The 13,939-nt window shown below is 41.9% G+C and overlaps 2 protein-coding genes across 3 annotated transcripts in view; both read right to left on the bottom strand.

Moving 5' to 3' along the window:
• The window catches only part of ZFP2 (ZFP2 zinc finger protein), a 46,107-nt gene extending 44,742 nt beyond the window's left edge, over positions 1-1,365 (bottom strand). The window contains exons 1-2 of the mRNA XM_077746248.1: positions 1,219-1,365; positions 133-218 (exon numbers count right to left, since the gene is read on the bottom strand). Of these exons, the coding sequence (XP_077602374.1) occupies positions 133-165 (33 nt within the window). The 5' untranslated portion in view covers positions 166-218; positions 1,219-1,365. The remainder of the gene's footprint in view (positions 1-132; positions 219-1,218) is intronic.
• A 177-nt stretch (positions 1,366-1,542) lies between these two features.
• LOC144216848 (olfactory receptor 1F1-like) overlaps positions 1,543-13,939 on the bottom strand; it is a 13,087-nt gene continuing 690 nt past the window's right edge. The window contains exons 3-4 of one of the 2 annotated variants that reach the window (XM_077746306.1): positions 11,221-12,130; positions 1,543-1,579 (exon numbers count right to left, since the gene is read on the bottom strand). In XM_077746306.1, the coding sequence (XP_077602432.1) occupies positions 1,543-1,579; positions 11,221-12,130 (947 nt within the window). Of the gene's footprint in view, positions 1,580-11,195; positions 12,131-13,939 lie in introns of those variants that run through there. The other variant, XM_077746305.1, reaches the window with a different exon arrangement.

The following is a 13,939-nucleotide window of genomic DNA, read 5'->3' as shown; positions in this document are numbered from 1 at the left end:
AATCCTGGAGAAGGTTGTACTGAGTAGGGAGCTTCAGTTCAAGGGTGGGTAAGTAAGCAAGTCAATCAATCAGAAAATCAATCAATCAATCAATCAGTCTGTCTCTAGGATCTGAGATGGCAATGAACTCACCCGAGGCCTTGCTTCCCTCTGTCCAATAGCCATGTCTTCTTTCTGGGCTCTTCCCCCAGGATGGGTGGAGCCTCCGGAAGGCAGATCTGAAAGAAGAAAAAGGGAGCCAGGAGGGAGAAGCCCTTCTGCTTGCCACCCATCAGAAGCACCAACTCTGAAATCCTTACGCCCCATAAGAATGAAGACAGAAGGAGCTGGGAGTAGACAGAAGCACAGAGAAGGGCCAGCCCATCGTGGTCCAGGCCCCAGCTCCTCCTGGTGTGGCTCAGAGAAAAAGAACCTAGGACGCCAACTGCAGCTGCAGTAACTCCCTGGACCTCCCTCAATGCCAGGGACCACCAACACCGTTTAGTCCCGCAACGCAGCTGCCACTGTCAGCACCCCCATTCTACAGATCAGGAGAGTGAAGGCAGAGAGGGAGCACCTTGCCCCAATTCACAGGGCCGGGGAGGGCGCACCGGGATCCGTACCGCGCGCCTCCGGAACACCTGCTCCAACCTCACGGCCTGCCTGGGACAACTTTTCTCCACCCAACTCTCCTCCTGTCAAGGAATCTCTTCCAGACTTTTGGAGAAAACTGCTTCGGAAAGGGAGGACATCAGTTTTCCTGCGGCGGCCAGAGCGCTGCTGTCTGAAGGAACGGGCACCGAAACCGAAAAACTGGGTTCCCGTCCAGGCTCTGCCGCGGGGGGAAGCGGACAACTCACTTCTGGCGGAAAACACATCTCTGCGCCCGCCGCCCCGAGGGCAGTGGCGCCGTGAGGGGCGGAAACACAGCTCCTCGCGTCCACTGACAGCCGGTAGCTGAGCAGGTAGCGCGCTGGGAACCGGTCGGGAGGGCGCGGGAGGGTGGCCGGGGCCTGGGCCGATGGGGACGAGTGCCCGACCTGCCGCGGTCCGGGGCCCGTCCGCGCGGGACGGCCGGTGCCGGGCCGGCGGACACATCCCGGGGTGCCCGGCCCCTGGCCCTCCTGCCACCACAAAGGCCCCGCTCCCGCCTCTTGGGCCTGTGCCCCGCGCCGCGGCGCCGCATCCTCAGAGGCCCCGGTCCTCCTTCCCGCATTCCACCGAACCTCAGCCGCTCACCTCGCCAGGACCTCGGCGGCTCTGGGGACCGCGCCTCCCCGGGCGTGCTCCGCAGGCGGAGGCTCCGGCGCTGCCCCGGCGGACAGCAGCCCGGGGTCAGAACCCCTCCCCGCGCGATGCTTGGGCGGTGCTCGGGCGGACCTCAAGCCTGGAGCGGCTCGCTGCTGAAGCCGGGTGTCCGGAGAGGCGGGGCAGGGGGTGAATTAGGGACGGCCGCTAATGCCTCTGGGGAATGTAGTCCACATGAGGACCCACGCATTCTGGGAAGTGTAGTTCTGCGCGATAGCCTGTCACGTGCCCACATCCCACTTCCGGGCTCCGGGGTCACACTCCTTGGCTTGCGAAGCTGTGTCTCCCCAGGCTTCCAAATGCAATCGTAGGTTCGCAGAGGGCGGTGACTAGAAGCTGTGCATCTGGGTAAATGATAGAGAGCAAGACAACTGAGAAGAACAAACCTATTTTCCCTTCATTGTATCTAGCATTTGCTATTGTACCAAACGCCATTGGTTGGAAATCGGTGAAGAAAACAAAGATCATTGCTTTCGAGAACTCTGGAGAAGTTGGTGGCTTAACAGAACTTTGCTGATAATGCCCACCTTACTTTGAGCAAACTCCAGTGGAAAAACCACCCTCTTGCCCCAATCTGAAGCATGGAAGCCAGAGGAAGTAGCATGTGTTTCTCAAATGGAACAAAAGCGTCAATGATGAATTCTGTATCCAGTGAACATATCGTTCAGGAATAAAAAGCCAATAATGACATTTTCAAAACATAACTAAGAGTATTAATTGCCAGCACACCTACCCTGATAGAATAACTGAATGAAATACTCCAGACAAAATAAATGGCAACAACAACAAAGGCTTTAAACTGCTGAAAGAAAATAACATCAGAATGGATTTTAAAAGGAGTGGAAGATTGGGGCAACTGCGTGGCTCAGTGGGTTAAGCGTCCCACTTCAGCTTAGATCATGAGCTCCTTGTCTGTGATTTCCAGCCTAGCATTGGGCTCTGTGCTGATAGCTCAGATCCTGGAGCCTGCTTCCAATTCTATGTCTCCCTCTCTCTGGCCCCCTCCCACCTCACACTCCGTCTCTCTCTCTGTCTTTGTCTCTCTCTGTCTTTGTCTCTCTCTCTCTCTCTCTCTCCCCCCCCCAAAAAATAAACCTTTTTTAAAAAATTTAAAAAGAGGAGGGTAAAAAACAGATACTATAAAACAGACTGTCCTACTCATGAGTTTCTTAAGTCAGACATGGTGGTTGAAGCAAAAATAACACCATTTGACATTCTCATGTATATAGTGTGAGTACTTAAAACAATTATATTTTAAAAGTAAAGAGGCATGGAAGTAAGGTTTCTGCACTCAGCTGACTGATATGTATGTATATTGTTCTATCGAGAGCAACCACCAAAAAATGATACAAAGTAATACACTCTAAAACACTATATAAATCAGGATGGAAATCTGAAAATGTTAAGAGTAACCCACAAGATGTCCAAAAAAGAGAAACAGGAAAAAGGTGTAGGAAACAAACTGAAAACTAAAAATCCTTTGACTCACATTAACCAAATGACTCTCAATAGGCTAGATACTGACTCTGTCTCAAGGATTTTTGTTTTTCATTGTCAGATAAGAGTAATAATAATTGTGAAGAAAGCATGCTGCTGTAATAAACCAGTCACAGAAAGACAGACAGCATATGAGTAGCTCCATGAGTTACATAAGTACCTCTATGGGGTACTTAAAAATATCATCATCATAGAAACAGAAAGTAGAATGGTGGTTACCAGGGGCCAGGAATGGGGAGTTGATGTCTAATCAGAGTTTTAGTTTTGCAAGATGAAGACTTGCAGTGATGGGTGGTGGTGAAGTTTGCACAACACTATGAATGAATTTGAGACCACGGAACTGTACACGGACAAGTAATTAAGGTGGCAAAGTGTATTGTGTATTTTTATATTTGTAATTTACCAGAATAAAAAAAAATTTTAATCCTGCTGCTATAAACAGGCATACACACTGGTGTAGCCTTCATGAGTTTTTCAAGGATTTTCAGATGGCTATAAAGATTTTCCCAGGAGTACATAGTTACTAGTAGTGTTTTTTTTTAATTGAAGTATAGTTGACATACAGTATTAGTTTCAGGCATATAGCATAGTTACTCAACATTTATATACAAAAGTGATTATACCATTGTAAATCTAGTCCGACTTATCTTACTTAGCATAATACCATCTAGGTCCATCCACATCACAATTTTTTTTTATGGTTGAGTAATATTCCATTGTATACATATACCACATCTTCTTTATCCATTCATCTATTGTTTCCATTTCTTGACTATTGTAAATAATATTGAAATGAACATAGGGGTGCCTATATCTTTTTTATTTAGTGGGGTTTTCCCCCTTTGGATAAATAACCAAAAGTGGAATTCTTGGATAACATGGTAGTTCTATTTTTAATTTCTTTGAGGAAAACTCTGTACCGTTTTCCACAGTGGCTGCACCAATTTACGTTCCTACCAACAGTGCACAAGGGTTCCCTTTTCTCCACATCTGCACCAACACTTTCATCTTTTTGATAATAGCCATTCTGACAGGTGTGCAGTGATATCTCATTGTGGTTTTGATTAGTATTTCCTTAATAATTAGTGATATTGAGCATCATTTCATGTGTCTCTTGGCCATCTATCTTCTTCAAAGACATGTCTATTCAGATCCTCTGCCCATTTTTAAATTAGATTGTTTGTTTCTCTGATATTGAGTTGTATGAGTTCTTTATATATTTTGGATTTTAATCCCTTATTGGTTATATTATGTGCAAGTATTGTCTCCCATTGAGTAGTAGGTTCCTTTTCATTTTGTTTGTGGTTCTCTTCATTGTGCAAAACCTTTTTAGCTTGATGTAGTCCTATTTGTTTATGTTTGCTTGCCTGAGGAGACAAGTCCAAAAAAATATTGCTAAGACAGGTGGTCAGATAGCTTACTGCCTATGTTTTCTTCCAGGAGTCTTCTAGTTTTCCAATCTTATATTTAAATCTTTAACCCATTTTGAATTTATTTTTGTATCTGGTATAAGAAACTGGTGCAGTTTCATTCTTTTGCATGTAGCTGTTGACTTTTCCAAACACCGCTTATTGAAGAGACTGGCTTTTCCCCCATTGCCTCCTTTGTCAAAGATTAGTTGAACATATAAGTGTGGGATTATTTCTGGGGTCTCTATTCTGTTCCATTTATCTGTGTGTGTATGTTTCATCTGTGTTTTTGTGCCAGTACCATACTGTTTTGATTCCTGTAGCTTTGTAGTATAATTAGAAATCAGGGCATGAGATGCCTCCACCTTGGTTCTTTCTCAAGATTGCTTTGGCTATTTGAGGCTCCATACAACTTTGAGGATCATTTGTTTTACTCCCGTGTAAAATGATAGGGATTGCATTGAATCTCTTCATTGCTTTGTGTAGTATGGACATTTTAACAATATTATTCTAATCCATGAATCTAATCCAGAGTATATCCTTTCATTTATTGGTATCATCTTCAATTTAATTATCATTGTCTTATAGTCTTCTAGTATGGGTCTTTCACCTTCTTGGCTAACTTTGTTTTCTAGGTATTTTATTCTTTTTGATGTAGTTGTAAATGGGATTGTTTTCTTAATCTCTCTTTCTGAGAGTTCATTATTAGTGTTATAGAAGTGCAACAGATTTCTGTATATTAGTTTTGTATCCTTAAACTTTACTGAATTCATTTATTATTTCTAAAGTTTTTTGGTGGAGTCTTCAGGATTTTCTATATATAGTATCATGGCATTTGCAAATAGTGACAGTTTTACGTCTTTCATTTGGATGCCTTTTATTGCTTTTTGTTTGATTGCTTTGGATAAGACTGCTAATACTATGTTAAGTTTAAGTGGCAAGAGTGGACATCCTTGTCTTGTTCCTGATTTTAGAGGAAAAGCTTTTAGTTTTTCCCCATTGAGTATGATGTATGGGTTTGTCATACATGGCCTTTATTATCTTGAGGTATGTTTCCTCTATACCTGCTTTGTTGAGCACTTTTTCTGTATTTATTGAGATGATCATATGATTTTTATTCTTTTTGTTAATATGACATATTGAATGATTTGTAGATATTGAACCATTCTTCCATCCCTGGAATAAATCTCACTTGATCTTGTGTAGTCTCCCTTTAATGTATTGTTGAAATAAGTTTGCTAATATTTTGTTGAGGATTTCTGCATCCGTGTTCATCAGAAATATGGGCCTGTAATTTGTGTGTAATCTTTGTTTGGTTTTAATATCAAGGTGACCCTGGCCTTGTAGAATGTGTTTAGAAGCATTCCTTCCTCTTCACATTTTTGGAATACTTTGAGACTGATAGTTACTAACTCTTCTTTAAATGTTAGGTAGCATAAATGTCTAATACTTTTGTTTGTTGAAAGTTTTTTTAATTCAATTTTGTCAGTAATTGGCCTGTTCAGATTGATCTTCTATTTCTTTTTTATTTAGTCTTGGAAGGTTTTATGCATCTAGAAATTTACCCATTTCTTCCAGGTTGGCACACTTGTTGGTATAGAATTTTTTATAGTAGTCTCTTATAATCCTTTGTATTTATTTCGTTGGTTGTAACTTTTCTTCCATTTCTGATTTTATTTATTTGAATGCTCTCTTTTTTCCTTCATGAGTCTGGCCAAAAATGTATCAATTTTGTATGTCTTCTCAAAGAATCACCTCTTGTCTCATTGGTCATTCCTGTTGTTTTTTCTTTAGTCTCTGTTTCACTTATGTGTGCTCTGATCTGTACCACTTCCTCAATCTTTCCTTGTTTTTCATGACCTTTTCACTTCTTTTTAAAAAAATTTTTTTTTTAATGTTGTTTCTTAATTATTTCTGAGAGAGACAATGTGAGCAGGGGAGGTTCAGGGAGAGAGGGAGACACAGAATCCGAGCAGGCTCCACGCTCTGAGCCGTCAGCACAGAGCCCGATGTGGGGCTTGAAACCATGAGCTGTGAGATCATGACCTGAGCCGAAGTCGGACGCTTAACCAACTGAGCCACCCAGGTGCCCCTTGACCTTTACACTTCTGAAGAGTTCTGTTCAGGTATTTTGTACAATGCCTTTTAGTTTTGGGTTTTATAATCTGTCTCATGGCTACGCCATCTTTATGGCTTTGGAGGAAGAATCAGTCTCATAGAGATTGAGGTCCCATGTCACATAGGGAGCATGTGATATCATCGTGACTTTCAGTGACGATTTAAACCTTGATTACTTGGTAAAGGTAGTATCATCGTCACGTTTCTGTGTTTTAAAGTTACCGTTTTCCCTTTTCTATACTCTGGTCTTTGGAAGGAGGTCACCAAGTCCAGCCATCATGAAGGAGGGGGAAGAAGATTAACTTCTACCTTTTGGCAAGTAGGGGTGGGAGAAGTATCTACATATAATACGTGAAGTTTTTCTGTAAGGAAAATGTATCTCATCTCCCCCATGTATTTGTATATTTAATCATTTGTTTTTATTAGTATAGACTCATGTATGTTTACTTTATACTTTGGGTTATAATCCTGTACTACTTTATTTATTTGTTGTTTGACTTGTTCAGGGTTTGGTCACTGGGAGCTCTTTCTTGTTGCCTGCTATGTCTCTTTGTCATGCCCCCATCTTTTTTTTAGCTTTTCCTTTCTTTTCTTTTTTTTTTTTTTTAATGTGTATTAAAATCAGGCTTCAGGCTCTGAGCTGTCAGCACAGAGCCTGATGTGAGGTTGAACTCACGAACTTATGAGATCATGACCTAAGCCAAAGTTGGTCGCTTAACTGACTGACCCACCCAGGCACCCCTTCCTTACTTTCTTATACTATATGGTATGTCCATTTCTGACAATTTCAGAAAACTTCTCTTTTTACTAAGTTATAAAAGGTATTAAATGGAAGATTGCATATCAACATCAGTTAGGGGAAGTCTGTATTGTGCTTACTTAAAATAACTTGGCTCAAAAACGATTTATTTGTTTATACTCAAAGACCTGAGAAAGAATAAAAGCAATGTCACATCCTTCTTGGAAGATATTTTCACAAAACAGTGGCAGGGATCTGCCTACATATCCCTTGTATCTAACATTTAAAAATCAAGACAAGGGGTGCCTGGGTGGCTCAGTCGGTTAAGCGGCCGACTTTGGCTCAGGGCATGATCTCACGGTTCCTGAGTTCAAGCCCTGCATCGGGCTTTGTGCTGACAGCTCAGGGCCTGGAGCCTGCTTCAGATTCTGTGTCTCCTTCTCTGCCCTTCCCCTGCTCACACTCTGTCTCTCAAAAATGAATAAGCATTAAAAAAATTTTTTTAATAAAAAATAAAAATCAAGACAAGCCCGAACCAGTAGTTTTTGGCCATCAACATGACACACCTAAAGTTTAGAGCAAATAAAACATGGCCTGTCTTGAAAATGGGTTTGGCAAGACACTGATTCTGTGTGGCTCATGAAAAGTTAGCGTAGATAACTGGATTTATTAGGAGTCAGAATTCATCATTTAAGCAAAACTGGTTTTTAATATTCATGGGACAAAAGACAAGGTCATCTGCTAAAGGCCGATTTGACATTGTGAGAGACAAAGTGCATGTGAAGCCCAGCTTCTGGCCTCAAGCGCAGGGAGACAAGATACTACAGGCAGGACAGTAACAGTCCTTATGAGGTTGCAATGCCCAGGGAAAGACTTCAGCCCATAAGGGACAGTACCAGGCTATCCTGGAAGGCTCCCTGGGCTGGCGTAGCCTGGGAGCAGACACTTGAAGCACAAGTTGGAGGGAGATGATTCCACGACACTGGAAAGCATCTCATTGCAATGGCTGTGAAATCAAGGCCCTGGGGAGAGCAGTGTCCGGGGAAATGTGCCGGGAAGAGGGATGAGCCTCTCTTTCAACATTCACAGAGCTGAAGTCCAACTTTTCTCTGCAGGTTGTTTCAGTTGCTTGCAAAGAGCTGACCCCCAGTGGCTAATTAGTGCTGGATGGAAGTTGTCTGTGAGGAAAGGGTAGTGTCCGTTGGGAGTCCCAGCTGCAGCGAGGAGATCCTGGAGGGGGAATTCCCAGACACAGTCCTGATTTCCTGACTGCACCCAGTGAGGACTCTGCCAGCCTGGCCCTGGATTTAGTTCTATGGAAGAGAGGGCACTAGAGACCCCAAATAATGCTGTGCTTTAATTTATGAGTTCAGAATTTCATGAGTTCATGTCCTATGGGTGCCTCACATGGAGGAAACCACAACAAAAGCTGATACTGGCCCCTGGAGTAAACTTTCACTGTGTCCCCTACAGTCCCCTTTTTCATGGTTGGCCCATGAAAAGTAATGCAGGGAGCCAGTGAAGATTCAGTAGAAAGTGGTCTGCAGAAGTAGGGAGATTAAAGACTTGAGGCTCTGGTAGAATTGACCAGCATAGAACCTCTCATACTATAGCCAGTCTGAGCAAGACTGAGGCCTTTCCTCTTTCTATTCACAACATGATGCTGACATTTTTGAGAATTCTTTTCCCTTTTAAGGCAAATTTGCTCTATGGTGAATGATGGCTTCTGCCCTGAGATGAATTGATGGAGACCATGTGGATACAGAGTGATCCGAGTCTGTACCATCTATTACATTCACTGACTTACCTCTGTCTTCATCCTCCTTCTCATACCCAACCTTTGACTGAAAGTTGAGGGAGAGTGTGACTGAGGAATAAAACTATACCCCAAACCAAAGCTCTTTCCATTCAACCCTGTTGCCTCTTCAAGTCCTAGAATTCAGTGAAATCTTTCCATGTTCTGGAGCAAATTTATCAGTACTCTAGTTCCCTAGATGTAAATTCTACTACGTTGATCTTTTTGTGCCTAGAAACGTTCACTTTCCAGTTTCCCATTAGACTTGCCTACCACATCATCAATGATTTTTCAATACATATTTGTGGTGAACAAAAAGTGTAATAAAAATTGTAGGGGATATGCTCATACATAATCTATGGTACTTTCTTGAAATAAGTGTGTTGTGTAATAACCAGATGAGACATGTATGCAGATAGATGGGGCAATGCAAAGAATATGATAAGCCTAAAATGGTCCTATAACCTTAAGCACCAATGTTGGTCCATGTTATTATATCTTGATTTGCACTAAACTACTTCTAAAGTCAAACTCATAGTTCGGGAAGATACATCAAGGTTCACCGCATGTACTCAGTTTTCTATCAGTACCAACATTCTTTAGGGAGTTCATGTACTACATCTGAGAAGCACTATGTTGTGTGCTCCACACATGTCTGTGGGATGTGATCAGTAAAGGAGTTTAGGGAAATGCACAGGTATTCGAGTCTTAAAAAAAATCTGGGGAGTCTTTCAGCAGAGAATGAAGGAAGGAAAGAGAAGGAAAATAGGAGAGACAAGTCATGGAACAGATGAATATGTGAGTTAATGACAGAATTGTAGATATAGCTTGAGGCCAAATCATGTTAGGCATTATATTCGAAGGTAGTATTTGGATTTATCCTGGTCTCTTCAATATTTTATATAAGGACTGACAAGATACAGTCAGTGACTTAGGATGATTAAACAGATCCTGTATGCAGGATAGATGTGTAGGGAGAAGCAGGAGGCAGTCAGATTCACCATAAGGCTGTTGCTGTGGCCAAGGTAAGAGTTGGTCAGTGTTAGGGCCAAGTCAGAAAGGAGCTGATGGTGAGAACAATGAGTACTGGTTAGCCATGTGATTTGAGGAGATTGAGAAAGGAGAGAAATGAGGGCAAGAAGGCCAGTGAGGGAAAGGGTATTAAATACTGGCCACTGGAGATTAGATGAGTGCCCTCTGGACACCAGGAAAGAGGAGGTGGGAACTGCCTTGTGGGTTCTGAGCCCTCAGTTGTAGAGTAGTAGAAGAGGCTAGGACTCCTGGACACCTGGCTCCATGGAGTATAACAAACTCTGGGCTTTAAATCAGAAGTCCTGGGTCTTAATCCAAATTCTATAATGAATTCATATTTTCATGTCCCTAAGGTACTACAGTAACTCTGGACACTTCAGCATCAAGGGAACCTACTTCTCTTAGCCCATTTTAAAAAAAGGTTTATATATTTCTTTTGAGAGAGAGTGCGAGCAGGGGACGGGCAGAGACAGAGGGAGAGAGAGAATCTCAAGCAGACTCCTCACTGTCAGCATAATGGAGCCCGATGCAGGGCTCCATCCCACCAACTGTGAGATCGTGACCTGAGCCAAAATCAAGAGTCAGATGCTCAACTGACTGAGTCACCAGATGCCCCTTCCCTTAGCCCATTTTAACTCGAAGGAATGCCAAGAGCTCCATGAAGAAGGCTAGCTACTATCTGAAACTTCCTGACTCCTATGCTGAGCAACAAAGCACCAAAAATTTAGAATGGTAGTGGGGGACAGGAGTAGTGTACAGGTAGGGTTCTGAACTGTAAGAGGTTGGTGGATTGACTTGAGCCTAGGATAGAGGGAAAATTACCTATCTCAGTAACGACCAATGACCCTAAAAGTAGACAGGACCATTCTGTAACCAATAAGTACTACTTGTACAACCTTGGTGATGATAAACTGTTTGTGACTCAGTTAATTGGGGATAATTTTAGCATCTCCTAATGTGAAGCCAAGAGGCCATTGGTGCTGAATAAAGCCAGCTCTAAAGTCCTCTGAAATTTCCAGAGCATTGTGGGGACCACTGTCTCATGGGGTTGCTGGAATCATTCCAAAACTCTCCAAATATGTCTTGTCCTGAGTTTTTGTTGTTGGTAAAATGAGTGTTTAGAATGAGCCCTTTTTATAGTTAAGAAACTAATAGTTTTATGACTTATGAGCAACTATCAGCCTTATATTAAGAGCATGAGCATGATCATATATCATTAATTAGAAGAATGGTTATGAGTAAGTTTATATCTATCTGGGACTCAGTTTCTCTGTTTATAAAATGAAACCATATATGATAGCCAAGAATTTTCTAAGCTCTAAAGTTTTCTAGAATCTGAGATCAGTTTCTTTAAGGCTCCTTTCATGTCACGATTTCTCAGACTGTAGATGAAGGGATTGACCAGGGGAGTCACCACTGTGAAGATGACAGTGGCCACCGTGTCTTGGACTGAGTAGGAGGATGAAGGGCGCATATAGACCCCCAGGATTGCACCATAGAAGAGGGACACCACAGTGAGGTGGGATCCACATGTGGACAAGGCTTTCCTTATTCCATGGGCAGATGGCAACTTCAGTACATTAGAGAGGATATAAGCATATGAAATGATGATACATGTAAATGGTGTCAGAAATATCAGTCCACCCACAGTGAATACCATCAGGTCATTGATAAAGGTATCAGAACAAGACAGCTTTAGAACTGCATAGGGGTCACAGAAAAAGTGATGCATAGTATTGTTGAAACAAAATGTGAGCTGGACCATGAGAAGAGTGTGTAGGAGAGCATGCAGGTTTGTAATGACCCAAGAGGCCGCCACCAGAAGGACACAGAGTTTGGGCTTCATGATGATGCTGTAGTGGAGTGGGCAACAGATGGCTACATAACGGTCATAGGCCATCACACTCAGGAGGAACCCATCCATGTTGATGAAAGTGATGAAGAAGTAGATCTGGGTCATGCATTCCACATAAGAGATAGACTTGCTTCCCACCATGTGATTCAGCAGCATCTTGGGGGTTGTGACTGATGAAAAGCAGATGTCGACGCAGGAGAGGTTAGCCAAGAAGAAGTACATGGGGGTATGGAGATGGCGGTCACAGCTGATGGCCAGGACGATGAGGACGTTCCCGATGATGGTGACCAGGTACATCCACAAGAACAGCCCAAAGAGAACCTCTTCCTGCTCTGACTGCCCAGAGAGTCCCAGGAGAAGGAATTCTGTGACCATAGTCTGGTTGTCTCCATCCATATCTGCAGGGGAGAAAATATCATCACAGAGTTAGATCATATGTCAACATTTGAGCAAATATATTTTAGAACCATTTTTCTATTTGGTTGAGAGTTAACTAAAGCTGGATTATCTTTTTGAGTCATTTTACAGAAAAACCCAGGTTAATTTCAAGAGTGTTTAATTACCAGTGGCTAAAGTTTTATTTATCCTACTCTTATATACTGAGTACCATATACAGATACTTTCATGTATGGTATTACCCTCATCTAATAATTGAGATATTTTATTTCACTAAACAGATAAAGCAACTGAGGCTCAGGGAAGTTAAATGATATTTCCAAATTGGTTAGACAATAGGAGTTAGATATCCAAATTGGGCGAAGTGCTTTTTTCTGTACGGTATATTTTGATTAGCTAACCATTTATTATAAGAACTTAACCATATGTCAGGTTGTGTACCAAATGCTGTATTACAAACCTGCAAATGTTATCTGTGCCATTTATATTTTCCCAAATTATGGAAAACTTGTGGGTTTTGAAAGACCTAGTTGGTTGTTTGTCCCTAACATTTTAGCTGCTGTTAAGTTGACATAAATTCACACAGCTAAGATCACAGTGGTTGGGAAGGCTGACCTAAGAATGCTGTTCAGGTTGCTGTGTGAAACATTCATCTGATTTTTTTTAATGTTTATTTATTTCTGAGAAAGAGAGAGATAGCGTGATCAGGGGAGGGTCAGAGAAGGAGGGAAACACAGAATNGTATACCTCTTGCAACATTTCTAATAAAGAGCAAACTTTTCTAATAAATTTTAACTTGATAAAGGAGCAGTGTCTTGCAATACAAGTAGTGCATGAAGCCAGATGTCACATGATCACAATTGAACCAATGGTTCTTGAAATTTGCTTTGACATATGAGTGCTTTGGATTACAGGCATGCTTTTGAAGTGAATTATGCTTGCAAACCAAGGTTTTACTGTATGTATATATATGTATACACACACACAATATTATAGTCAAATTATTTTTGGTATTGAACAAAAGGAATTTACTGATTGGTAAAGAAATTCATGTGGTACCTGCAGCAGACAATCCCAGCACTAAGAAATCATTATAGGGAGCGAAAGTCAAGCAAAGCACTGTGAATGAAATGTCCCTGGAAGAATTTATGGTATTGGAATAGTGAAGGAGAGAGAGTGGATTCATTAGTCATGAGAACAAAGGCCTGAGGCAAAGGGAAGAGAGTCACAGAACCGCTTTGTGATATGCCTTGATAGCTGGGCCAGAGGATGTTTTAGGGAATATTCCTAGGAATTGGTTGTAGGATATACATAAAATGGAAAATCTCCATAGTGAGATGCCTATCACTGAGATTTCAATTCATAAAATCAAGGGAAAAATGCTGAGATTGTAGGTTGGTTTTTTACCTGGACTATTTCCCAGGACACAGGTAGGTAAAACAGTATGAGACAAAAGCTCGAAGATGCTCCAGAAGGAGCCTGCTTAATGGAGACTGGAGACATTGAGGGGTGAAGAAGACCCATCAGCAAGAAAACAAGAGACAGGCTGGCCAGCAGGTGTGAATATTCTGGTCTCAAAGATAGCTAGTTTCCCATAATGGAGACAGAGGAAAAGATAAAAGAGGACTCACAGGATATCAAATGAGATTCTTCCTGTCATCTTTGAGTTGCTACGAAGACCAAATAGTGAGTAAAATAAGTTCAAAGTATCCCACCCTTCCTCGTTGTAGAGTTTCTCACTCCCAGCATTGGGAATGTAGGTTATAGCCACAAAAAAAAAAAAAAAAAAAAAAAAAAAATTTAATGTTTAA

The sequence above is a fragment of the Crocuta crocuta genome, unplaced genomic scaffold, assembly GCF_008692635.1.
Source record: "Crocuta crocuta isolate KB4526 unplaced genomic scaffold, BGI_CrCroc_1.0 scaffold218, whole genome shotgun sequence".
Lineage (NCBI taxonomy): Eukaryota > Metazoa > Chordata > Mammalia > Carnivora > Hyaenidae > Crocuta > Crocuta crocuta.
The sequence above is the reverse complement of the archived record's forward strand: the minus strand, read 5'-3'. Positions and strand labels throughout refer to the sequence as shown.